Below are 26,893 nucleotides of genomic sequence, written 5' to 3' on the forward strand. Positions count from 1 at the left end.
AGCTGAGAAAGTTGGGGAGGGAGTGAAGGGTTCGAGCAGATGGGAGGACGGAAGGAAAGGATCTCTCCGCCAGCTCAAGTGCGCGATTAAAGGATCCTGCGCGAACAAACAAAAGCGGGTCAAGGCCGCCCTGCAATCAAAGTTTGGTCCCCGCGTGCGCGCTGCCGCGTGGCGTGGCGTGGCGTGGACGCGCCCGGGAGCGCAAGTGTCGTCCGTCACCCTTCGACTCCCACTCGTCATGTTGTTCCTCCAAAGTCTCTCGGAGTGCCTGTGACTTGCGTCGGAAGCCTCGGCGGCGCAAACTCCTCCGAAGCGCGCCCCGGAAGAGAGAAGTCGCCCGCTGCAGAGGCGGAGGAAGCGAACGAACGTCGACGTCCGCGGTTGCTTCCTCCGGAGGAGCGCCGCTCGCCTTCGCCGGGGTTAAGGCGTTGGCACCCGCCGAAAGTGCCTCGCCATGGCCGGGGCCAAGCCGGGAGTCCACGCGCTACAACTTAAACCCGTGTCCGTCCATGAGGCTCTCAAGAAGGGGGGGAAATTCATCAAGTGGGACGAGGTGAGGCGGCAACGCAACTCTGACAGCGTTTTGATTATTTTTATTTTTTTGTCACGGACATAGATGTTGTTTAGTTGAGCCTTTCAAAATGTGAGTGTGTGTGTGTGTGTCATAGTGTGACCGTGTGACTGCAGGGCGAATTTGTGGCGTGACAGGTTGCGGGTGAAGTGCAGGTGTGTGCAAACTTTCAACACAGAAGCCCCTTATTTGCACCTGTGCGTTAATGAGAATCACTACTAGAAAGTTCCCATACAGTTGCCATCAGGCTATCAGCAGTGCTTGAATGTGTGTGTGTGTGTGTGTGTGTGTGTGTGTGTGTGTGTGTGTGTGTGTGTGTGGTGCTCCATTCTCGTCAAGCCGGTTCTCAGGCTCATTTTCACGCCACACGTCACCCCCCTCCCGCCCTCCTCGCCCTCCTCGCCCTCATCATCTACTTTTATCGAGGTAACACACCCAAATGGAGGACTCCCTTCCATTAGGTACACCCGCTCGCACGCCAATGACCAACAGTTGATGCACAAAGCAAATATTTTCATCTTGGTGGTTGACATTTGCAGTGGCGTAGGATTGTGTTGCATCATACTCAGAAGTGTTCCTCCTTTGTAGTGACGCGAAGCCGGAATATTGGGGAAAAAAGGGTTTGTGACACAGCTCTTGTAGCTGTTGTTGTTTGGTAACCGTGGCATGTGGCCATTGGGGTCATCGTGATGGCAGGCTTCTCCATGGAGCACTAAAAAGCGTCAGAGGCCATCAATGATTAACCGGGCGGGTGACTGATAGGCTCAAACTGCTGGGCGGCCGTCTGCCACCCCGCCTTGACTTTGGTTTGCAAAGGGTACGCAAAGTTATACTACATCGCGATAAAGTTGGTTCTTTTTAGTGGCGTGGTTTCTTCTTGGTCGCACTAGCAAGCAGGTGAAGAGGCAAAGTGGGGCCTCTGATGTTTCTGCAGATAAAAACAAAGATTAAAAAAAAAAAAGGTGGCGGTTGCTACGGTGACGGGCAAAGTTCGCCGGAACTTAGCTCGTGGCGTTGGTGATTTGCAAGAAGCACAAAGTGTGATGCAGGTTTGGGCCGTTCCGCTTTGTGTGACAGTTGTAGCTGCGAGCAGAAACCAAACACACAAACCTTCCTTCTTTCAAGACGTCATATGATTTTTGTTTCGGCGAGTTCGCTCGCAGCGGCTTCGAAAGCCGCGCCGTGCGTCCGTCCGCCGACTCGGATTACAGACCCGTTTATCGGCAGTCCCGCGCGCATGGAGACAATGAGCCCATCTGGAGGCACAAGAAGCGTCTTGTCACGCAAGACGACGACCACCGTGTCCTTTTGATTTCCTCCCCCCTCACGGATGCCAAGAGAACGTCTGATGGGAATTCCCGGGAAATGCTGGCGATTAAGCTCGCTAAAACTGAGAAACGCATTTGATAGCTTTCCCTTGCCTTGGTGGGGGGGGAGAATCATCAACCTGTGCGTCGTCACTCCATCAATCCGCTTCGCAAAACTGCGACACTGAAAGCAGTTCCTGCAAAAAAAAAATTACGCAGCCATGAAGCCTCGTGGGGGTTCCGCAAGCCGAGAACTTGTGACCCACATTTTTCCAAAATAACTCTCAAATATTTTAGGCCCTCGATGACAAACGATGCCTTGCAGACTGAGAAGCTTGTTTGTGTTCTCACACACCAAATAGTCATAAAAGTTTTGCTCAGTGTCAAACTCCAAGGATTCCCCTCATGGAGGATGGGAATCCTTGATCTCCATGCACGTATTCGGTTACTGCAACTTATAAAGTTCTTTGAAATTTACATAACCCTTCTTTTCAAGGAAACGTCTTACAAAGACAGACGTGGCCTATTTTTAGAAATGGCCCTTTTTAATTTCTTTTTAGTGTTTGTCCAAAATACTTTTGAAATGAGCATGCCATCAACGGGAAAAATCATGGACAGAGTCCTTTTAAGGACTTCAAGATGCAGTGCCTGCAGGCGCCGTATTTTGTCTTTGGGATGTTCAATACTTTTTTTTTTTCTTCAAACCGATATCAGTACGAGCACACCCTCACTCACCGACACCTGTCGCATTTTTGATAAATCAAATTTCATATCGCACAATGACAAAAAAAAACAATTTTGAGCAAAGATTCAAATAATGATTTTCTGCAGTATAGCGCCAATGCCTGCTGAGGAGGATTTACTCAGTATCTTTTTTTTTTTTTTTTTTTTTTTTTTTTGTATCAGTGGCTGGTATCAGCAGCCTCCACGAGTCGCCAATACCTTAAAAAAATTGCCGGTATTAGCCTGATAGCTGCCATCAGTAGTCGTCCATCCCTAGATTGTTGACATGGAAATCCAATTTTTGCTCTCAGTCCTCCCTCGCCTGCAGTGTCTCCTCACAATTATCTCCTCATTCCATTTGTTTTACCCTCTTTCTGTCTGTCCATGCGCCTTTCATACCTCCGCTTATATTTTCTCATCGCCTCTTCTGTTTTCTTGCTTGCTTGTCGAAACGTTGCCAAAACAGGTTGGCGTCAAAACAGTTTCCTCAATAGTTTTGGACGTTCGACTGCTTGGCACATTGAATGACACCGTCGCGCGCGCGCACACACACACACACACACACACACACACACACACACACACACACACACACACACACATGCCCGCGCCCACAGGTAATTGTGCATGTAGGGCTTGGGAGGCGGCGGAATGCATTCCAAATGAGCTTTTCCTACCTCTGTTTCGTCTAGTGTGCGTGTCTCGTAGGTGTGTGTGTGTGTGTGTGTGTGTGTGTGTGTGTGTGTGTGTGTGTGTGTGTGTTTTTCACATCCAAAAACTTCCTGCTACAGCATGCTGGGAAATTTGCAGCCTTTTCATACACTCACCTCGGCAATGCTCCAACCTCAGCCGCCCGGCCGCAGTTGACTTGAGATGAACTCTATCTTGGTTTCGTTTGAAATTTCTCCCAAACGTGCATTTGACACATGGCTCGGTTCTGTCCAAATGAGTGTGACAGCCTGAAGCCTTGATGTAAAACCGTTGGGAAACCATTCGCTTTCTTTCTGCCTGTTCATTTTATTTGTGAGCTTGTTGCAACTTGCGAGCAGCTGTTTTTTTTTTTTTTTTTACACCCCGTCCACGCTTTAGCCTTTCCTTCAGCCTGTGTGCAGTTGCGGTCTATTTCTTCCGACACCGGAGCTCCGATTCTACACTTCCCCGATCTCGCTTTCCCACAAAAGATGGCAGGTCGGAAGTGGGACTGATTCACTCGCACTCGAGAACTCGCCGTGTTCCGACACCACGCTGACAAACACTCCCGACACCATGACGCAGGGGTGAGAAGCAAGTGATGGACGGGTGGCTTGAAGGATGGAAGGAGGGGTGGAAGGTCAATCACAGCCACATGTTAAAAGTGCGGCTGGACGCCTGGACGTCTCCTCACCTTGTCTCCATGCTATTGCCAATCGAGTGTCAGCTTGCTTTTTTTAACGCTTGGGCACCGGACGGACCTTCCCCCCCCCCCTCAAACTGCAGCGCTTGGGGCAGGCAGTTGTGTCCAAGTGGGAGTGGAGCACAGGAAGTTGTGAAGGATGGACTAGTTCCGACACCGGCCTTATTTCAATATATCAGGTCCTCGTGGCGGCTGCCGATACCAGCCACCGATACTGACATACATGGCTGATAGAAGGATTTTGGGTGTGAATTGCATCCTTTGCCCTCCTCTCGTATGGCCAATAGGACACAGCGTCTCTAATCTATATGTTGGCAAGGATTATTTTAATACTTTGAGTGCATTATCAGCCTGTTGCTATTTGCTACTGAAATTGTTTATTTGCTTACTCAATTTGGGTTGTATGGTGACTTTCTTCATTACGGTATTTCATTTATATACTGTATCTACTTTTGCACAACTGAGAGTAAGATTGTGTTCGTATTATTCTGATGCTGTAATTTACTTTGTTGCAGGGATTGTGTTTAAATCTGCATTTTCAGTTGTTTTTTTTTAAGCGTTTTCATTTTTTTATTTTGTTAACTAAAATGTTTTTCCACTTTTTTTGTCATTTTTTGTTGAACTTGTATGTACTAATATTTTCTGGAACAGTTTCTCACTGTAGTTCAGTTAAACGTCAACATTTGTTGAGTGCTTGTCAGTCAGAAAGAAATATAAGCCTCGAAAAGCCTTCACAACAATCTGTCATTGTGATTGGAATTTTACGTATCAAAGGTGCTCAAGAGAACTCATACTGCTATTGGACTGAAAAGAAAAAAAAAATCTAACATCCCTAGATGAGAGGCTAAGGGGGTGATCATTAGCCGATGGGGGTTCATCATTACGGTCCGGTAATGTGTGTGCGTGTCAGAAGGTCAGGGCCTCAGACGTGGCCCCAGCAGTCAATTAGGTTGAGGGAAACACAACAAACGGGTGATTGACACACAAGGAAGTAAGCACAGTGACACGTTCCCAGTGATTTTCACAGTGTGCTAATTAGGGAGGAGGTCCTATTATAGAACTGCCGCCTACTTGTAAACAAAAATAAAACAAAAAAATAGCAGGATGTCAGGTAAACTTTGCCTGTCTGGGCAACTGGTCATTTTTTTTTTTTTGTAGTAGAGACACTAACTTTGCTGCGCCCGGCCACACAAACGAAACGGTGTGCTCATCCTCGCTGTCTTTGCTTGAATTCAACAAACGAGATGCTGTTCGTGGTCACATGAGCAGATAGCGCGCATTCCTCTGGGGGCGACGTTGGACTGCGTTTGTGTGGACAGTTGTTTAGACGCCGGGGCTATGTGCATGGATGATAGTGAGTGAAATTGGCGACTAGACTGATGCAAGGTCGCAGCCTTGATGGGAGTCGCTGTGTAAATTTAGATCACAAGTTTGGAGATTCTCACAGTGTGTGGTCATGCACTTTATAATGAAATGATAATAATTGCTGGATTCCAAACTTTTCCCTTTTCTGAGTCCTCTGTCAGCTGAGCCTGGAAGCCTAAACTCAAAGGATGTTCTACTTTGGAAGTGCTTTAAGTGGAAATAAATAAGTGGTGGTCCTCTCTTTATTCGACTGTTGGCAGTGGGTAACAACAGATGATTCAGTAAATGAAAGTTAATTCATACCAGCAGTCTGCCCATTCTTGTTCTGTGCGGTTGTTGTTGACATTGCTAGCAACAAGTGAATCAGAAGCGCTAACGTTAGCGGTTAGCTGTGAGCTGGCTGCTCTTCACTTCCTAGATGAACGTGTGTCATCATCACCCGCTTCGTCACCACTCCAAGTGCTCTTTGGACCCTTTGGAGCAGCGCCAACATTGACGAGTTCAATTGTTTTGAACCTTTTTCTGTCACACACTCGACTTGTGAGACCTCCTCGCGAGGGACAGGAGTGTGGTGTGTACCAGATAGTGGTGCAGCGTATCAAAAGACTCAACGGTTTGGATCGGATGAATGACAGATTTGAGTCATGGATCGGATAAACAAAGATAAAATTTGCCCAATGAACAAAAAGATACAAATCAAGGCAGGATACTATCTCATTTTATACATGGACTGTGAATGAGTAAGACCTGAAAGTGCAATTTACTTCCTTTTAAACACGGAGAGTGAATTACAACCTAGCCTATGTCCACATCATTGAAAAAGAACCAAAGAAAGCCATCGGACTACTTGTTATAGCCAGCTGGCGAGTCATTCCTCGCAGTTAGCGGCTAGCTGCTGGCCACGAATGTCAGAGCATTGTGCTGTATTATACGATGATGGCGTAATTTAAAGTGCGTAATTAACTTCCGCTTTCTTAGCGTCCTAAATGAGCGATTGAATATGGTTTTGGGTAGGCGTTGAGTTGATGTTGGTAGCAACTCTGTAATGGCAATAAAAAGAGTGATAAGTCAAGCCAAAATGTCCAAAAGACAACTCAAGGTAGCCATTGAGCTAGGAGTCGTATGAGTACCACAAAGTGCAAGAGGGAAATGGGGGGTGGGGGGGGGAATAAAAGAGGATGCTGTGGGTTGTCCTGCTATGCTAGAGGCTAAAATTCAGAAGTCCTGGTACTCCATACCACTGCATGCCGTACTGCTTACGGGACAACGCTTTAAAAAAACAACGACTTTGTATTTTAGGCTTTTAGTAAAGTTCTCTGATTTGCTTTTCTAGAACTTGGCAAATCTCCAAATCTCACCATCTCTTTTATGCTAAGTTGCGCTAACAGGAAACTGCCTGGGCTAAAATTAGCACCCAAATAGAGTGACTGTTAGCTTGTTGAATTGTGATATAATCTTCGACAATCAGGTTATGTTTGTAGCGTTTGAAATACTCTCTGTCGGATTGCCAGGAAGATCTTTCCCTTCACATATGATGCCGTTGAGACTCGTGATGTCATTTTAGCTGTCACTGCAGTGAACACCGTCGCAGTGGTTTCGCAGAATGTCCCTCCAGTGAGATTGCTGGCTGTAATTAAAACGTCGATAGCTGGGTGTGTTTGGGTGTGTGTTCGACAACATAATAGTCATATTAATGAACACATTGTGCCATCATGATGACATCATGATTGTGCATGCGAACACTGACAAGCAAGTGCTCACTGCATTCTATTTTGTGTAACTGCGTTTGGTTATGATTCCACACCAATGACTCTCTGTCCCCATCGCAGGAGCCCAGCAGCGGATGCCCCACACTGGTGACCCTGAAAGTTGACCCACATGGATTCTTCCTGTACTGGACGGGTGGTGCCAACATGGTGAGTCGCAAACGCACAACCGAGCAGAACAACACGCAAGCTAACGGGGATGTGACCCTCATGTTGAACTGGTTTCGCCTATTTGTCCTTGTCTTGTCCCTTGTTTCCTCCCTGATGTGCCCGTCATCCTTTTGAGTCCATCATCACGTTTCGCAACTTCCTGCCCACCACTGCTTAAAGCCATTACTGCGGCCATATTAGATTGGACGTTGGAGGCATTTAGCGGACGTAATTAGCAGATGGCTACGGGGCAACGTGATAGCAGGATGTGGGCTGGGAGGAAAAGGGAGGCTTTGTTATTGGCGCCGTCAGGAAACTTTTGGACATATCCTCTCATATCGAATTGTCACCCTTCGTTGAGAAGTAATGCCCATCCGTACGCTCTTCATTCATGATAATAGCATCTTGGCACGCAGCCAGTCTTTAACATTCTCCCAGCTCATTTTGAGATAATAGGCCGTTCGTCGCCCAAGGTGTTGCTGTGACACTATTCGGCCAAGATTTATTTAAAGCTGGAGGAGAGGCTTTTAGCGGGATGGTAGCGTTCGCGATCAAGAGGTGCAAATATGGTTCAAGTTCCCTAGAAACGCGAGCCACCCACTGCCACAAAATTTGTTGTGTCACCACTTCCTGATTGTTGTCATCACAAATGTCGTTGCTCTGGGAGCATGCCTTAAATCATCTGGTAGTACTATACCCAGTTTTGGTGCTTTTCTCCAACAATTTCATTTTCGCTTTGGAAATTCTGTCACGTCACGCTCAGGTCTTTGATTTGACTTTGTGGCCCCCGAGGAGAACTTACGGAGAAGCAGGAAAGAGGACGCAGCAACACAGATAGCCATCTTTCTCTTGTTAATGAGAACACTTTTACAGGGATGGCTAGAATATTCTGGAGGCAAACCCATTTCTCGGAATAGCGGTACCGAAAATATGGGCGCTCCAGTGCGACTATTTCAAAGCGGCTGTTTCAGTTTTCTTCACTTTCGATTTTGGAGAAGGCAGGTTTTTCTTTGAGGAAGCCCGCGGTGTTTATATTGTAATCACGGATGGGCCTCAATGAAGTTCCCTTGAACTCTGATTTGTAAAGCCAGCAATCAATTACTGATCGGTAATCTTTGTGGAGTATATATATATTTTTTTCTCAGTAAAATTTCTGACTAGGAGACAAGAAGTGTGCAAAGAATTCAGGGGAATTAATCGATTTTATTCAGCAGCGGTGATGTAGTGAAAACCGACCCAAATGAACCCAAAGAAAAGTCAAAGGGGTTACGTAAGAGTTAACCTGTTATGATTTGATGTGCACTGTGTATGATCTCGTTTCTTTTCTCTGCCTTCCTTCTCCCTCTTTAAACATCCACGACGTGCAAGATCTTAAATCAATCCCAAAGACATATTTATGTCATTTCAGACACGATGCATTCAATCCCGGGTACTTGTTGATATATTTTTTTCAAGGGTTAAGAAAACAAAAAGGGGTCTGGAAACGGCTGGGCTGACATCGAATGAGTTAATTTGAACCTTCAGCCACACTTGGAGAAGCCTCACTGGTGATTTATATCCCACCTGCTCTGTTAGCTTTGAGCAGGCTCTGAATTCAAAATATTTAAACGTCGCGACAGCTGGACTCACTTACATCACGTACCGTACAGGCCGGCTTTAGCAATGCTGTCACACAGTTTGACACCCCCGCCGCCCCTCTTTTTTTTGATGTGTCACATTGAAGTCATGCAAATTTATGCTATTGGTGAAGACGCGATGTATTGCAGTACAGGAAATGTCTTGGTGGATTTAATTAAAGGGGGAAAAAAAAGCAATACTCTATCTTCAGGAAGGCAAAGGCTAACCAAGCAACAAAGTCTAATGGGTATGTCACAGTGGCGGATGCTGGTCTGTCAAGAAGGGGAAGCTCAATTTCGGCCTACATCATAAAATGTGTCCGTTTATTTATTTATACGTGAATTCTACTCTCCGTTCCTTTTCAAGAAAATGATCTGTGGCGTCATTTCCAGGGACTTAACTCGTGTCCTCTCTATGGCCAGCAGAGCTAGGTTGCTTAAACGGCCTTGGAAATAAAATATTAATTTGTTTCTAGTCGTTTTCAACAAAGAGAGTTTCGCTAAGATTATTAGAAGAAGCCTCCAGTTCAACTTAGAAAAGAATGAGAATTGAAAAATGCTCCCATGGAGGCCTACACCAAAAGATCGGTGATTGGCTCATTTCGCTGTCAATCAAAAAGAGATTCAGCCTCAGAGAGATCATCCAGTCATCATGCAGAAAAGCTGAGCGTCCAGGCCAGCCGATAAACGTCCACTGTCCATAGACTCCCAGAGACGCTGAGCTTCCGATGGGCGGGACAAAACCAGCATTTATCCAATGACTCGTCTCGTTTCAATGCACTTGGACAACGGGCTCTGAACTCTCTCGACGCCCAGCGTCCACACAGTTTAAAGCACAGTGAAACTGCGGGAATGAATAAGAAGAGAGTCATGTCGTAACCAGTAATAAGAAGCTGATTCGGAACAAAAGTTGAGCGCATTGTAGCGCATATTTAGTCAATGACCTGTACACACAATTGTATGTACACACATATATTTGATCACTTATTTTTTGGCATTTTAGGGGAAGCTGAGCTTCCCTTGCAGTCTTAGAGCAATCGCCAATGGTATGTCAGTAGCACCTTAGGGGGCGGGGCCCGAACCCTGGGACGTTATTTCCGCACCACAGACCATTTAGCCTGTAATGGAGCCTAATTGATTCTTCACACTCAAATGGCAACCAGCTACAAGTGTGCGTTGTTACCTGGATCGCAATAACCAACATTACTCACAGCCTTGACGCTGGAAGTTTTTAAAATATATTGTATTCTTTTTTTTTGTGGGGGGGGGGGGGGAATAAAAACTGTGAAAGTGGCTAATCAACCCAAAATAACAAGTTGTGCTTTAATAGGCCGCTTGTTTACCGTCAGAATTCTAGTCACGCTGTCACAGTATTGCCACCAGCCAAGAAAAGATCTATTTTGGGCCTTCAATTAACTTCGATTCGCCGCACTTTAATTGGGCGGTGGTGTGTAAACATCTCTAACCTTCAATGAACGCAGTATTATTCCAAAGTTGCTGTCCAATTAGCGCCTTGCGTGTCTGTTTTCATCAGAGGAAACCAAAAAGATGGCGTGGGTGTGCGTGCGTGCGTGTGTGTATATAATATAAGGCAGATGGATCGTTTGAGGCACAGTTGTTGGCAGGTACAAGTAGCTCAACTTTAACATACAGGGGATTGACTTGGAACAAAGAGTTTGGAGACACACACACACACATTCACACACACGGCGTACAGGCGTATTAGGGAAGTTGAATGTGTCACTTGATAATGTGACGGCTTCCTCCCCTCTTCCGCACGGTCACATTTTGCTATTATCTGTGGCTGCACATGGAATGGCAGTGTGGCGCGTGCACGCTCAATTCCAAAGAAGAACAGAAATCATCATAAAAGTCTACCCTGGTGTAACTCCAGTTCGTTAGCAGGTTAATAGTGTCGGTCGTTAAATGTTTGTCACTCCTCAGTAAACTGCAGCGATAGAAATGTTGAAATGAATCATGGTGTTTATTAATCGTGATAATGTCGCCGTGATTAGTTGTGCGCAGGAACCCGAGATGAGCCTTGATGGAAATTCTTGGCATTTCCACAGAAAACACACCTTTTGTTTTCCTGCCAATGCTATTAGCAGCTAAGGAGTTCATCATACAAGCTTCATATTTAGCCTCTGAAAGAGAGCTGGACAATCCGTGATGAAAATTACAAGAGCAAACTTGTTTTGTTTTGTCTTTCTGTGTGTGCCAAGTGAGCAAACATGTCTCCATTGAGCTTGTAAAACGACGGGATTTGTTTTCGTTTTGGCTTTTGCTTTTCAAATTCAGCTCGTTTCATAAAAGTTAACGATAGCCATTCGTATGATTATATATTACATTTTGCCCAATGGTGATCTGATTTCCGATGAAATTAGTTATTTTGGTGGCTATTTTCACAACCATACTGCGCACCTTATTAACCCTTCCAGGGACAACGGTGACTACAGTGGACAGCTTTCCATGTTATCAGGTTGCAGAGTGCATGAAAGGGTTAAAAGGTGTCGCGTCAGTTAAGAGTGTCATTTCTGTATTCACCATAGTTAGCAAGATGCATTATATTATTGGATAGAGGCGTGTTAAAACGTACACTAGCTTAAACAACACGCATGCTAGTGTATGTTTTTGAAAGGCGGCGGGAGCAAAACGAAGTTCGGTTGTACTTTTATTGAAGTAGTCAACAATGTACTTATTTTATAAATAAAAGACTCTACGGCTTTCTCCCACATCTGCGTGAGCGCTCTTATTGCGCAAAAATGCTCGGCACCTCTTGGCGACACGCGGTAAATGAACTCTGTTACCCGAATGCCCAGTGCTGTTTCAAATAATCGAAAAGTATGACATGAATTGACAAAGACGAAAACAAAGGACATGCTCACTGCGGTTATGGTTTGTTTTGATTCATTCTCGAAACAGACCACAAAGTCGTTTGAGTCCACTTTCGGCTCAATAAAACAAAAACATTTCCTTTCACAAAATCGTTTTTTTTTTCTCATTTGTAGTTTTATTAAGCTTGCTTGTTTTCGTGAGCTATGGTAAACTTGGTCTCCACACGTTTGTGTTTGGCGGATAGCTTCACAAGCACCCGGAGTTGCTTTTGAAGTGTGTGAGCTCGTCTGTGCTCGCTCCATTCCCGGCCACATTTTATTGCTTTTGATAGGACAGCTTTGTTTATATGCAAGCCAGTGTGTGTGTGTGTGTGTGTGTGTGTGTGTGTGTGTGTGTGTGTGTGTGTGTGTGTGTGTGTGTGTGTGTGTGTGTGGTATTTGTGTGCGCGTGACTTTTTATAGTGGTCTCTCTTGCTTTTGCTGATGTTAACTAAACTGGCTTTGTGAGTTGATTTCCCCCCCAATTTCTTCAGCATTAATAGTCACAGTCAGTGTGAATATGAATCGTGTCGTGTCATTCGATTTCTCCACGGACCATAAAAACTATGTGGCAAAGTAAACTTAATCCCGCCTCCTCCTTTCGAGCTGATTGTTACTTTTAGCAAGAAGGGAACAATTACACCCCTTGTTAAAGGTCATAGGTCTCTCCTGACGACGGGAAAAGAGAGGGATCGGTTTCCCGACACGCTGCCACCGCCCGACATTTGAACCCGACCGCGAATGGTCACCCGAGGCACGTTTTTGGAGCGACGATCTTCAATAAAGCGCCTGCGGCGGGTGCGGCACAGGAAAGGAGCGGTGCTCCCTTGATTGTTTTCTCGGCCTTTAATATTCCCTGATGATGAAAGTAGGACAGTGGAACAAAGTGGATGACAGCCCTAATCAAAGTCCAATAACTCTTGACCAAACGCTGGCTAAATATAGCTTGGCCTTGACTGGCTTTTGATTTAAAAACAAAAAAGACAACACCAAAAAAAAAAAAAACTGACCTCGACTGGCTTTTGATTTAAAAACAAAAAAGACGACACCAAAAAAAAAAAAGACCGGAGAATTTCTTAGACTAAGGACATGCCCAGGCGCGCCTGGATAAGTTTGAAATGGAAGCACTTGACTATTTGTCCCCCATTTGATGGAATCTGCAAAAGCCTGTCCATAAAAAAATCTGCGCCCCTCCCTTCATTTCTGGACGTTCAGCAAAGGCAGGCTCATTTGGCGCTACGGTCAGAGTCCAAAGCGATAAATGGCGTGGGCTGCGTCAAGGCTTGGCATAGACGGACGGATGAATGGAGCTCCGCAGCTGCGGCGACTCGCTCGATTATTACATGGCGAGATATTACAGGCCAGCTGAGCACAAGGCCGGAATATGTCAGGAATGCACTCGCAGAAACGACCGACCCCCTCGGCAAGCGCGCCCCCCGCCAGCGCTTCGGCGAACAGCAATGCGCACAAACCTCAGGCCTTTATTTATTTATTTTTTTTTAATCACACACTTTGAGTGTTGATCCTCTGCCCGCCCTCCGACTCCTCAACCACACGCGCTCACCATCTTGCTCAACAAGTCAGGATGTTTCACAAGTTTGAGCCTGCGTGTCGGCGATTAGCGGCACTCGTGTGTGTGTGTGTGTGTGTGTGTGTGTGTGTGTGTGTGTGTGTGTGTGTGTGTGTGTGTGTGTGTGTATTTGAATTGCAAGTAAGAAAATGTTAACTGTCAAAAACGCACACCCTTACGCCGACAAAGTTGTCGTCTCAGTTCTTGCGGTCTCCAAGGAGTCACCATGGCGATGGCAGAATGAAACCACAGCCTGTGGGAGAGGGGGCTGTTTTTTTTTTCTTTTTTTCAGTGATTGCCTGTGTGCACGTCCTACAGACCCAGTAGCGCTTTATTCCCTCCGGGACTCAAATTAGTCTCTACAGGCCAATGGGAGGACGTTGAGTCCAACTCAATTTGAGTTCCCTTTTGAAGTACTGTATCATCTTCGACGTGTTATTCTGTGTGTGAACAATCCCGGCGAAGCATACAAGGCCAAAATGAGGCATCCAAAAATCTAATTTTACTTCTGGAGGGGATAAACAGCTTCAACATGGGAGAACGCGGGCAAGGAAGGCCTTTCACAAACGCACAGTGGCAGACAGACAGCGAATAACAGGAAGTATGACATAAACACTTTTTTTTTCCCTGCTAATTCACGAAAGATCTGATGATGGTAGAGTTAGGAAACCAAGAAGCAGGAATGCGAAGGGAATTAGAGCAGTGCCGAAGAAGTCGTTTCATATTTACGATTCCCTCCTCTTTGTTTAGGACTTTCATCAATTGCTGCCGTTTTGTTTCATCTTCTGGACCACATGAGATTATGAACGTTAAAAGTAACATGTTACTCAAATATATCCTTTTTTTTTGACAGTAATGACGATTCAAATGTATTCATTTTCCTCAGTAATCTGGCCACACTTACTTTTCAAGGTCACAATTCATTGAATGGGAATCACATATTTTCCCCATTATGGTTTCCCTTCACACCGAACAAGATCAAAATTTTAACAAATTAAAAACACAGGAGATGACATTCCAAGAAAAAAACGAACCGCAAACAACTGTGGACGATGGGACACAGAAGAAAGGGGAATTACAGTGTTTCCAACTTGCAGCGAGGCATTCCGAGACTTCACAGTTTGCATTCCTAGGGAGAGTGACATCATATATAAATATCAATGAAAGTGTTTGTGTTAGTAAAGAAAATGTGAGGATACGTTGCGCACTCTGTGCTGTTGACAAAGTGTTATCTAGCTTCAAAAACGTAGCATGACAATTTTTCAACAGCTGAGTATGTCAGACCAAAACAGACTTCCTTAAAAAAAAAAATTGAAATTCTGACTTTTTTTAAGTTAAAAAAAAGGCTTCTGTACAGTATTTTATATTTATTTAATATTGATACTTTCTTCTTAAATGTCACTGTTAAGAACGTACACCCCAATTAAGAGCCGGCAAAACTGTTTGTCATTGTTATGTGAAGCGGGGTTGTTGGAATCTGATTATAATTAATAAAGCCACTTGTAATCTAGCTAAGTTCCTTCTAAAAACTGCAGTAAAATATCTGTCCTTCCTGTAGCAATACAATTTGTCCCAAAAAGGTTGAACGGAGCAAGCGTAGAGAACACGGCCTTGATTTTTCACAGTCCCGCAAAGCCACGAAATCCCCGGCAAGTCAAACCGCCGACCTGTGCGAGCCGCTGACTCACCGAAAGCGGCATACTTGACTCACCGCGACCCCGCTTAAATTGCTCCCAGCACACAATGACGGCGGCGTAAAGCCACCAAATATCAACACACCCATTTCCTCAAATATAACTTGGCCTTTATTCATTTGTTTGTTTGTTTTAGGAGGTGGAGATTCTGGACATCAGCACCATCAGGGACACCAGAACAGGAAAGTACGCCAAGCAACCCAAGGTAGGTTTGTGTGTGTGTGTGTGTGTGTGTGTGTGTGTGTGTGTGTGTGTGTGTGTGTTGGTGTCATCTCCTGCTGCTGACGAATTCATGCCACTCAAGTGTGACTGTCACCCGAGCGCGCCATGTGCGCATCGCTTCTCTCCGCCGATGTTGGTGATGAAGCACTAATGAGCCTCGGCAGCGCAGATGGAGCAGGAAATGACACGACCGGCGGCGGAAGACCTTGTGTCATCGGCGCAACACCTATCCCACATCAAACGTAGTCGTGAAAGCAGTCTTGTGGATTGGTTTGCTCGCGAGAGATGAGCGACAGCTTCGACGTTGTCATCCAATTTCCGATCCGTTTATCCTCAAAAGGGTCGTGGGGTTGCTGGAGCCTATTCCAGCTGTGTTCGGGGAGTAGGTGGGGGACACCCTGAACCTGTTGCCAGCCAATCGCAGGGCACACAGAGACGAACAACCATCCGCGCTCGCACTCACACCTAGGGACAATTTAAAGTGTTCAATCAGCCTGCCATGCATGTGTTTGGAATGTGGGAGGAAACCGGAGTACCCGGAGAAAACCCACGCAGGCCCGGGGAGAGCATGCAAACTCCACACAGGGAGGCCGCAGCTGGAATTGAACCCGGTACCTCTGCTTGGACGTTGTAGTTTTTGTAAAAACTAAATAAATTTGGGTCTCACGTGTGCTTCAGGACCCCAAGGTACGAGATTTGCTGGGCTTCGTGAAAGGCGACAACGTGGAGGGGAAGCTGGTCACCATCGTCCATGGCAACGACCTGGTCAACATCTCCTTCCTCAACTTCCAGGCCATGCAGGAAGACACGGCCAAGGTAGCCACGGCAACCCGCCGGCCGCTCCTGTCATCCATCTTTCACTCCTTCCTCTCTGCCCTCGTTCCATCCTTCCTTCCTCACCGATCACAACAGTCTTGGCATTGGAACTTTTCGCCACTCTTCTCAGGTTTGGACTGATGAACTGTTCACTTTGGCCACAAACATACTCTCCCAGAATGCGTCACGGAACACGTTCCTCTTCAAAGCGTAAGGGCTGGCATGTCATATTTTGAGAGTGCGACTTGGACTAACGCGCCCGGTTTGTGTTGTCGGACTTTTGTCAGGTACACCAAGTTAAAGCTGCAGGTGAACCAGGAAGGCAAGATCCTCGTAAAGAAGTGAGTAATGGCATCGGCGACGTCTTTATTTTATTTTATTTTTTTTTAAGGAAGTATCGGCAGCTCAATGTGCTTTCTGTACTTGGTCTCCCTGCCTTGCAGTTTCCACAGGATGTTTTCAGACAAAAAGCGAGTGGAGACGGCCCTGGAGCAGTGTGGGCTTGTCAACAACAAGGTAAAATGCCACACAGGGCACGAGCAAATCGATCGTGTCGCGACTTGTTGGGAAAGCGTCAGCGTCCTTCCTGCATGTATGCGTCTTATAAAACAACCATTGCACATTCAATCCGACGTCACAACAATTTTCCCTTTTCCAGCACAAAAAAAAAAGGAAAAAAAATCACTTTTCTTTGAATGGGTTATGTCACAGCATATTCTTGCAGGCCTCTGCATTTTAAGATGCTACGCTTGTGGGTTGTCTGTGTTTCTTCTGTCCCGATTGGCTGCCCCTAATCTTATCCCAGGAAGTCACAAGACTTGAACCATAAGGAGCCTGACTTGTAAATCAGCACTTCTGTTCTTGCCGTTGTCCTGTGGCGGTTTACGCAGAACAGATTAAACGTACCACTTTGGCTTTACTTAGTGCCTTAATCTTATATATTATATTCCTTGCATTATCTTGAATGTGTTTTTTTTTTTTTTTTCTTTTCCATCTCCGCAGTCAAATGGATTGAAGCCAGACGATTTCACATGGGAGGCCTTTCAGAGGTTTCTCAACAGTCTGTGCCTGCGGTCTGAGATACAAAGCATTTTTGTGGAAAGGCAAGTGACATGCATGTTGCCACGCATACCGTTCTTTTTGTTTTTGTTTTTTTTTTTGTTTGTTTGTTTGTTTGTTTGTTTGACCTGCTATTGCTTCGTGCTCCAGTGGCTCCAAAGGGAAGCCCTTCAACTCTCTGGACCAGCTCACCGACTTCATCAACCGCAAGCAGCGCGACTCGCGCCTAAATGAGGTGCTGTACCCGCCGCTCAAAAGAGAGCAGGTCCGACAGATCATGGAGAAGTATGAGACCAACATCAGCCAGCTGGAGAGAGGTCAGCATCCTCCTCTCAGCGTTGTATGTTTGCGGCAAAAGCGACAACGCAGACTGGCGGAACTGTGTGTCGCCGACAGACCAGATCAGTTTGCAGGCCTTCACGAGTTACCTGGGAGGGGAGGAGAACAGCATCATTCCCCCGGAGAGGCTGGACATCATCGACGACATGACGCAACCGCTGTCGCACTACTTCATCAACTCCTCGCATAACACGTACCTCACAGGTAGCGAGCGCTCACAAGTATGCAGCCGCCATTTTGTGTCGGCGTGGCTCTCACCGTTCCCTCTCGGGCGCCTGCAGTGGGTCAGCTGACCGGCTTGTCGTCGGTGGAGATGTACCGGCAGGTGCTGCTCACCGGCTGCCGCTGCGTGGAACTGGACTGCTGGAAGGGTCGACCCCAGGATGAGGAGCCCTACATCACCCACGGCTTCACCATGACCACCGAAATACCCTTCAAGGTGTGCGACGAGACTTTTCGTATGCCGAAGGAATCCAAGATGTGTTTATATTCCGTCATGGTTATTGTAGGAAGTCATCGAAGCCATCGCCGAGAGCGCTTTCAAGACCTCGCCGTACCCCGTCATCCTGTCCTTTGAAAATCACGTTGATTCGTAAGTGTCAATATGGTGAAGAACAAAAGTGTGTGATGAAAAGAAAGCATAACCCAGTTGAAGTTGACTGTCGAACTAAACATAAAACAAAGTGAATTCCACCTTCTGTATTCAAAACAACCACACAAATTTTGCTTCGTAATCTTCACGTAGCTTAATGCTCACAAACCATGCAAAACACCATAGACGGGCTAACGGGTAGCATTGGCACTGCAGTCTTTTAAGCAACAGTTGTTTTAACGCAATGGAACAACACATGGAAAGCCACGAGAGTGATGAGAGTTTAAAATTTGTCCCTTCCTGTGCAGTACAAAAAGCATTTTTCGTTTATTTTGTTAGGGCCAAGCAGCAAGCCAAGATGGCGGAGTATTGTCGGACCATATTTGGAGATGCCTTGCTCATTGACCCACTGGAAAAATATCCAGTAAGACCGACCGCCACTTATTTTTCTTTCGAGTCCTTTTAATCTGGGCTGCATTATTTCTGCCATCTTTATCTTGACCTTGGAATTCATGACAAAGTTATACAGTAGTCTGACGAGCGCGGAAGTCTCTGCTTGAGATCTGCATGCTAAAGTTGTGCAGTGGAAGCTTCACCTTCCTTTCTTGCCCCTCGACGAAAGCTGGTCCCAGGGCAGGCGCTGCCCTCGCCGCAAGAGATGCTGGGCAAGATTCTCATCAAAAACAAGAAGAAGCACCATCACCACCGGGCCTCAAGCGGCGGCAGCATACGCCGGCGCGATCCAGAAGAGCAGTCTTCGCCCAACGCTGGTAATGAAGACAAGGAAATGATCCAATCCGTCAGCGTGCAGTGAGTGAGGAGACATGCTCAGGTTTTCATGGGCCGTTTGCGTGCGCGTTTAGACTGCCCTCTGGTGGAGGGCGAGCAGCTCCTGTCCAACGTGGAGGAGAAGCTCGCTGAGAGGATGGTCAAAGACTCTGATCCTCGCAAGTCCCTCGGTAGGTTAAAGAGCCGATCAGAGCTCAATATAGTGGTACCTCTACTTACGAACGACTCTTCATACGAAATTTTGAAATTATGAAACTTCCCAACAGCAAAATATTGCCTCTTGTTATGAAAAAAATTTGAAGATACGAATGGTAAAAATATAATATAGGCTGCTACTCGCAGCTCCGATTTTCATGAACGCAACATACTCATAGCTGCTCTGCCATTGGCTACTACCGAGCATCATCCTGGCATACCATTGGCTAAGAGGGGCCTCACCTTACGTGTCTATCTGTCTAAAAAGTGTTCACCAGTCGGGCGATCGCTCACTATGCTGACATTGGCCTTGGATATGTTCGAAGGATTGTTAAAAGCCGACAAAAGCAAATGTCCTTGGATCCGTTCTTTACAAAATGCCAGGCAAAAACCACTTCTGAGAGAGAACATGGAGTAAAGAGGGCAAAAAAATGATGAGGACACAGTTAAAAGTTAAGTGACCATTATTTGTATTCTTTATTCTTTGTTTTTTACATTATCCACAACTCATTTATTGTACAATAATCTAATTGTAAAATGTATTTATTACATATTTTGATACATTTTATGCTTTAGAAAACATTTATGTCTGAATTTGGGGCGGGGAGCGGGCTTGGAACGGATTAGGGCATTTACATGGAAAACGCGTCTCCACTTACAAAATGTTCTGGTTAAGAAATTTCTTCCAGAACCAATTAATTTTGTAAGTAGAGGTACCACTGTATAAGGGTTTGAGTCATTGGTGTCAAGTCAGGCTATTTATTTGCACACTTCTCAGGAGGCGAAGGAGACAGCGAGGAAGAGGAAGAAGACGAACCCGTCACCGAACTGAAAAAGCCCAACTCGGATGAGGTATGAACCTAAGCACTGGCGCTTTGGATTTTGAGGCTAATGGACGGATTTGTCACCTCTAAAGGGTACAGCCAGCAGCGAGGTCAACGCCACGGAGGAGATGTCCACGCTTGTCAACTACATCGAACCGGTCAAATTTAAGAGCTTTGAACTGACCACCAGTAAGTGGCGTGGCGAGATTCTGCTTACCAACGTTTGGGGAAGTCTTGCGGGCTACCGCTACCGACATACACTTGTCTTTCTTTTACCCCAGAGCGGAGGAAGTTCTTTGAAATGTCATCATTTGTGGAAACCAAAGGCATGGACACCCTAAAGAGCTTCCCCAGCGAGTTTGTTGAGTATCCTTTTAACGATTGCAAGGTAGAAAGAAGCATTACAGCTGCCCTTACATACAGGAAGTGGATTTAGTCGTCCATTTGAAAACCTGCAGCGTTGCACACGTTTTACTTTTTGTAAATCCCAAACTGACACGATTTAAAAGCTTAAAGGGGGACTAAAACCATGTCAAAATGTCCTCTTGTATTATAAATGATGATGTATCTTCTTGATAAACTGCTGTTTACGGTTCCTTCCGAAAGTATCGGACTGGCTTTGTCGATTTGTTTGTTGGTTTACTGTAGACATTTGGATTTCAGATCAAAAGATGAATATGAGACAAAAGTCCAGAATTCCAGCACTCTTGGCACACAAACTAGTTGCATCCAGTTAAAAACGTGGAGTCACATGTTGTCAAATGGGCTAGGCAAACTTCCCCAACATGGATGCAGCTAAGAGAGTCTAAAAACATGCAGCCATTTTGCGTCTGGCAGAAAAAGGCTCCACGGCCATGTGTCAATATTATTTCTGGCATCCAATAAATAATGAAATAAGAATACACAGTCTTCTGGTACTTACTGTCAGTGTAGCACGCATTAAGAATGTTTGAATTGGTGCCATGACCCGGATTGATCCTCATCAGAATAGCGCGTCGAACACAATGTATTCTTGCCTTAAACATTTTTGAGTTTAGTTCCACTTTAACAGCTCGACTCCAAGGTACAACAAGAACCAGCTGAGCCGGATTTATCCGAAGGGAACAAGGGTGGACAGCTCCAACTACATCCCGCAGCTCTTCTGGAACGTCGGCTGCCAGATGGTGGCGCTGAACTTCCAGACCCTCGGTGAGCATGTGACTCGAGGAATGTAAACAAGCAAATGCATCTGTGGTCTTCTTCATCTCCGTCTCGGTTCTCTTGTAGATTTGGCCATGCAGCTCAACATGGGCGTGTTTGAGTACAACGGCCACAGCGGCTACCTGCTGAAGCCGGAGTTCATGAGGAGGACCGACAAGCACTTTGACCCTTTCACAGAAAACTTAGTGGATGGAATAGTTGCCAACACAGTCAAAGTGAAGGTCAGGACAAACTTGGTGTGGAAATCAGCCAAGTTTCCTGGAGTACTTAAACACAACGTGTGTTCCCAACACCCGTCAGGTGATTTCAGGCCAGTTCCTGAGCGATAAAAAGGTCGGCGTATACGTGGAAGTGGACATATTTGGACTTCCTGCAGATACGAAACGGAAATATCGGACGAAAACCTCCAACAGCAACTCGCTGGATCCTGTTTGGGACGATGATGCTTTTGTCTTTAATAAGGTGAGCAATCCTTTTCCCCAATGTTTGTCCGTATTGTTTAGTTCTGCTCGCCTCCTCAAACGAAAACCTCACTCGCCAGGTGGTCCTCCCAACGCTGGCGTCCTTGAGGATCGCCGTGTTCGAAGAGAACGGCAAGTTCATCGGACATCGCATTCTCCCCGTTTCGGCCATTAGACCAGGTCAGTGCGTGGTGGAGGGGGGGGGGGGCACACCTGAGAACAGCCTCGCATGAACTTGAAGCTTCGAATTCAATTGCGTCCTCCGTTTAGGTTACCACTACATCAACCTCAAGAACGAGTTGAACCAGCCCCTTCTGCTGCCCTCTTTGTTGCTCTACACCGAGGCCCAGGACTACATTCCCAATGAACTCCAGGGTGAGAAGACCTTGAAAGAAATAATGGTCACATTAATTCGCAATTGCTATATTGATGGGAGGGGGGTGGGGGTTGGGGAGATAGCAATTGCTGTAATTTTCACAGAATAAATATGCCCTATTATATAATACGCCCCCCTAAATGACCCATATCTATTATTAAGGTTGTCCAAAGTGTTTTTAAAATCCTGTTTTCTACATTTTTCTTTGAGCACTTTATGCTCGTTTAGTCATTTTAGTAAGCAATTTTTGCAATAACTTTTAATTATGTGAAGCACATTGAGTTACCTTGTTTGTGTGTGTGAAATGCACAATATAAAAAAGCGTTAGCGTTAGCCTGCTGCTGCCTTGCAAACACATGCTGCCCTAAGATTTGAGCATTCACGAAACATTCACAAACAGACAGCCTATTACCACCATCTAGTGGCAGTAAAAAGTAATTACACTTTTAGGAAAAGTCCACTTTACCGGTACACATATAGAAAACATAAATTCCACACCCTCCCGAAGCACCTTAACAATACGGGGGGGACACTTTTGGATTTTATTTTTTTTGGAGGTCCGGGGGCAAAAAAAATTGCCCTTATTCATGGGAAATTATGCCGACTGGAAATTATTTTTCAAAATCCTTGCACCCCAGTGGACAACACAGTCCTAAAAGCCAAAATATTTCTGTTTTTATTTGAATTTGTGTCTTCAGAGTACGCCGAGGCCCTGACCGATCCCATGAATCCACGCGGAAGAGAGACACAACTGGCTGTGCTCCTGGAGGAGAACTATGAGGTGCCCGCATGATTGCGTGACTTATTTTGGGAGTTTTAGGCGCTTTCACTTACAAGTCCACTGGCTCCTCCATAGCATACCCCCAACCAGCCCGGAGAAGGAGAGGCCAAGAGGGAGTGCGAAGTTATCCAAGGGGGCGTCATATCGCCCTTCCCCGCTCCTTGCCGACCCGACGAATGTCCCGATATCATCCAGCCAGGTAGCGACGGATGCAAAAAGTTTGACCTTCTCTACATGTCATTAGCGCTTTTTTGCCGCTGCGCGATTTGCTTCCCGTGCAAAAAGTTTGACCTTCTCTACATGTCACTTACAGATTAGCGCTTTTTTGCCGCTGCGCGATTTGCTTCCCCATCCTCCATTTCACACGTCTGCTTCTCCCTCCTTCCTTTGTGCGCGTTTGCGTAGTGCAAAGCCAAAAGGAAGACCTCATCGCTGCTGTTCTAGCAGGTAACACCATGCCGCCCCATCACTTTCGACACGTGTGTCCGTGTCTCCATCCAAGTGCACGTTTGTCCACCTCCCCACACTTACGGCAAATAAATGCCTGATATTCAATTTTGCTCACATCTCTCAGACGTGCAGGCGCAGACGATAGAAGAGCTGAAGCAGACCAAGAACTACTTGAAGCTCATGAAGAAGCAGAGCAAAGAGCTCAAAGAGTTACGAAAGAAACATCTGAAGAAGGTACACACACATCAATTTTAAGTTAAATGTGGCGGTAGAAGAACAGCACTGTATTGTACAATATGAAAAATGTGACAAATTTAGAGCCGTGTATGGTCTGGTTTGTTCAATCAATTTATTGGAAGAGATGGAGAAACAGGAAATGAATGAAGTTACAACTCAACTTTGTTTAGTGTTGGGTCCTTGACACAGTTCTTTTGGCATTTTATATTGTGGCCTTTGGACAGATTTTGGAAAAAAAAATGCTGAAGGAAATGGATTTATAGCGAAAACTATATGTGGTCTCTTTGAAACTTGGGGACTGCAGTGATGTTGGAGACCAAATTTAAGTTTGAACACTATTAATAGATTATCACTTCACATTGAAGGATAACATGACTGAAACAAGCAATAAAATTAAAAATGTATATATTAAACTATGCCGCCCATTGATTAATTGCGAGACTCGAGTTCCTTTTACATGTTTATTGCACAGCAACACACCGCAGCACACCGTAGAACTAAAAGTTCCGAAATACAACATAAGACATTTACGACAAAGACAGCTTTGCTTAGCCCAACGTTTATCAGGACAGACAAGGCAAAATAGTACTTGGGCCTGCTTTCAACCAACGGCAATCTTCTCCCAGGGATAATCCTTCCAGTCAAAAATGTGATGCTTCAACAAACATATGATATTAACTTTGAATATTCACTCGGCTTGGGCAAATCAACGAGAAACGGGGGAGGGAAAAGTCAGCAACATGGACGGCAAATGCCGCTAAGAGTGCTTCTCAGCTTCTGCGGCTGCGTAAAGGCTACGGAGAGTCTGTAAAACGCAACTTCCGGTATCACATTTTCAAAGTAAAATCCCGATTTCAAAATAAAGATGCGACGAATTGCATCAGCTTTCTGAGAGCAAATCTTGCGCCAGTCCATTTACTTTGTAACACTGTACTGTGTGTGTGTGTGTGTGTGTGTGTGTGTGTGTGTGTGTGTGTGTGTGTGTGTGTGTTAGGTGTGGAATCTGAGTAAAGAGCAGAAGACTCGAAGTACTCAGCTGGATTCTGATGTGCAAAGGAGGCGCAGTCAGATGGAGAAACACTTAAAACGCAGCGTCAAAAAGAAGTAAGACTCTGTAAGAGTGGCGTAGAAGCAACAGGCCCATGATGCCACCTCATGTGTTGTCCTCCTTGTTCAGCGAGCCCCAAGAGCCGGTGCAGCGAGAGCTCTTGGCCCTGGATCAGGAGCATGAGAAAAAGACGGTCCAGCTCAGGGAATGGCAGATGCAGGAACTACTGAAGCTGCGGCAGCAGCTGCACTTGCTGGAGAGGGAGAAACAGCAAGCGTACCTGCAGGAGGTGCACGGAGTCCCTTTCGCCCAAAGTTGACCAGTCGCTCACCTGCGAGTGTCACTCACCCGCTTGTGCCCGTTGTATCTTTTCAGTCTTTCCAGAAGTTGAAGGAAACGGCACATGAATGCCAAGCAGCTCAACTCAAGAAGCTCAGGGAGATTTGCGAGAGGTATGCGTGGCCCCGTTGGTGAGGGATTCAGGACCGGCGTTAGAACTTTTCTTTCAGCGTTTTGATTTTCCTGCTCACAGGGAGAGGAAAGATCTGCAGAAAATCCTGGATAGGAAACGGCAGAACAGCATCAGTGAAGCAAAGAGCCGGGACAAAGACAAGGCTGAGATGTAACTGGTTACTCATATATTCATGCGTTTGTCATTATTCATTCATTTTGACTCCAACGCTTTTCTTCTTCCCTCACATCTGCAGAGAGCTGAATGACATCAACAGGAAACACATTAATGAATCTGTCAGCTTAATACACAGGGTGAGCACACTTGAATAAAACTATATTTGGATGTGTGTGGATTTATTTATTGATCGAAGCCTTTTTAATCCCTGACCCGACTTTCCCGTACGTGTTTTCCCTCCGCCGCAGCTGGAGGAGGCTCAGAAGAAGAGGCTGGAGAAGCTGAAGCTCAGGCAACGAGAGGTGCTGCAGCACATCGACGACGAGCTGCCGGCGGTGAGCGACTATCGCTTAGGTCCACGTCAAAGGCTGGTTGCAAAATGTGCAAAGTAGAGACGGCAGAAGTGCTCACAATGTACTTGAGTAGAAGTACAGAGTTGACATTAAAAAAAAAAAAATTGTAGTACAAGTACTTATCCAACTCCTTTTCGTATAATAAAAAAAACTACGGCTCTGAAATATACTTGCTTAAAAAATATTTTTTTGCTGTCAATTATAGCAGTAATGGTTGAGGGTTTTTTTTCGTATTTATTTTTGCCCCTTCTCGCTGTGCAGCTTCAGGTCGAGCTGGATAGCAACCTGGAGGACGAGTATCGGCGGCTCCCAGAGGAAATCTGCCAGCACTTGCAGCTGGAGCTCCAAAACAAAGGTCTGAGCAATAACGCCCTTTGCTCGCCCATGTCCAACAACAGCAGTCCGGGCTCAGGCTCCGGTTCGGGCCCGCCCTCCAACTGCTCCACGCCCAGCAACCCGTCAACGCCTAATCGCAGCATGTGCTACAGGAGCACGGACACCATCACGCCTCCTTTGGACGGCTCCATGTCCTCGTCCTCCACGCCCGTCCATTCTGAGTTGGAGATGTCCTTCACTTGAAGTTGTTCTTTGTACAAATGGGGGCTGTAATGATTTTAATGCGGGATAGTAAGTAGATAGATTGTGTACTAATGAGATTCCTTTTTTTTTTTTTTTTTTTACTTGGTTCTTGTCCATAGAGCTCTGTTATTTTTTACTTTTTATCATCGGACATATCAAAATCATGAATAGCAAAAACATGTTCCTACTTTTACTATTGCTTGATTTTCCCGGTAACCACTGAGTGATTAAGATTTGCTGTCCCGTTTCACTTTTTTACGACTTGTGGTACTGTCGAGTGGGAAAAAAATCCCAGGAATCCTTCATGCCCGCAATTGGAACCGCTTGACGAATTTGTAGCTGTAATGGCGGTAGTCGGCCAGCGTGTGGTGCTACAGCCTTAACAGTTTTTCCGCGTTGCACTGTGCAGTCATCTCTTCTGAAGAAGGCCATTTTACGACACACTACCATTCTTTGTTGTTGTTTTTTTTGTTTTGTTTTTAACAAATTGTGTTGCACAAATATAACGGTACTTTAATTTATCAATGTTTTCTTTTGTTATAACCGTAAATCTCCGCCCTCCTTTCTTTCTTTCCGCCAAAATCTTTTCCTATGGAATTGAAGGGGTTGATCGATGGCACTCGTTGTAAATATTCCCTGTGCGTATGTTGTTGGTTGTTATGTGAATTTTACTACTGACTACAGGTGCTGGAGCGGGAGTTCGGGAGAGTTGACATCTTTATTTTTTCGTCTGCTCTCTCCTGATCCTCCTCACTCTGAAAGCACCGGCTGCCTGTCTGTCTGAATGTTTCCTCTCGCAAGCATGTTCTTTGTCAACTCTTACCTTTTATTTAAATGGCATTTTAACATCTCCTGCGTCCGTGGGTGTTTTTTTTTTTTCCTCAGCACTCTGAGAACAGGAACTGACCTCCATTTA

General features: G+C 45.7%; 1 protein-coding gene across 1 annotated transcript; it reads left to right on the forward strand.

The window, feature by feature from the left end:
* Window positions 1-26,825, forward strand: plcb3 (phospholipase C, beta 3 (phosphatidylinositol-specific)). The gene is made up of 34 exons (XM_019856107.1): window positions 1-553; window positions 7,189-7,275; window positions 15,165-15,233; window positions 15,929-16,066; window positions 16,197-16,276; window positions 16,354-16,407; window positions 16,510-16,582; window positions 17,069-17,169; window positions 17,276-17,442; window positions 17,522-17,668; window positions 17,746-17,903; window positions 17,974-18,056; window positions 18,396-18,480; window positions 18,679-18,826; window positions 18,920-19,015; window positions 19,819-19,892; window positions 19,957-20,053; window positions 20,146-20,230; window positions 20,928-21,052; window positions 21,131-21,285; window positions 21,365-21,526; window positions 21,606-21,705; window positions 21,796-21,900; window positions 22,600-22,682; window positions 22,758-22,881; window positions 23,088-23,129; window positions 23,257-23,366; window positions 24,364-24,473; window positions 24,547-24,706; window positions 24,793-24,869; window positions 24,950-25,039; window positions 25,125-25,182; window positions 25,294-25,380; window positions 25,660-26,825. The coding sequence occupies exons 1-34, from the start codon at window positions 455-457 to the stop codon at window positions 25,975-25,977; spliced, it is 3,747 nt and encodes a 1,248-aa protein (XP_019711666.1). The 5' UTR covers window positions 1-454; the 3' UTR covers window positions 25,978-26,825.
* The last annotated feature ends 68 nt before the right edge of the window (window positions 26,826-26,893 follow it).

Source organism: Hippocampus comes, unplaced genomic scaffold (assembly GCF_001891065.2).
Source record: "Hippocampus comes isolate QL1 unplaced genomic scaffold, H_comes_QL1_v1.1 scaffold246, whole genome shotgun sequence".
Classification (NCBI taxonomy): Eukaryota; Metazoa; Chordata; class Actinopteri; order Syngnathiformes; family Syngnathidae; genus Hippocampus; species Hippocampus comes.

What these genes read in the sequence shown, in the direction of transcription:
- plcb3 (XM_019856107.1), top strand. Translation starts at nt 455, where the DNA reads ATGGCCGGGGCCAAGCCGGGAGTCCACGCGCTACAACTTAAACCCGTG. An exon ending in ATGCTTTTGTCTTTAATAAG is followed by an intron (nt 21,527 to 21,605) that starts GTGAGCAATCCT and finishes CTCACTCGCCAG; the next exon opens with GTGGTCCTCCCAACGCTGGC. An exon ending in GAAAGAAACATCTGAAGAAG is followed by an intron (nt 23,367 to 24,363) that starts GTACACACACAT and finishes TGTGTGTGTTAG; the next exon opens with GTGTGGAATCTGAGTAAAGA.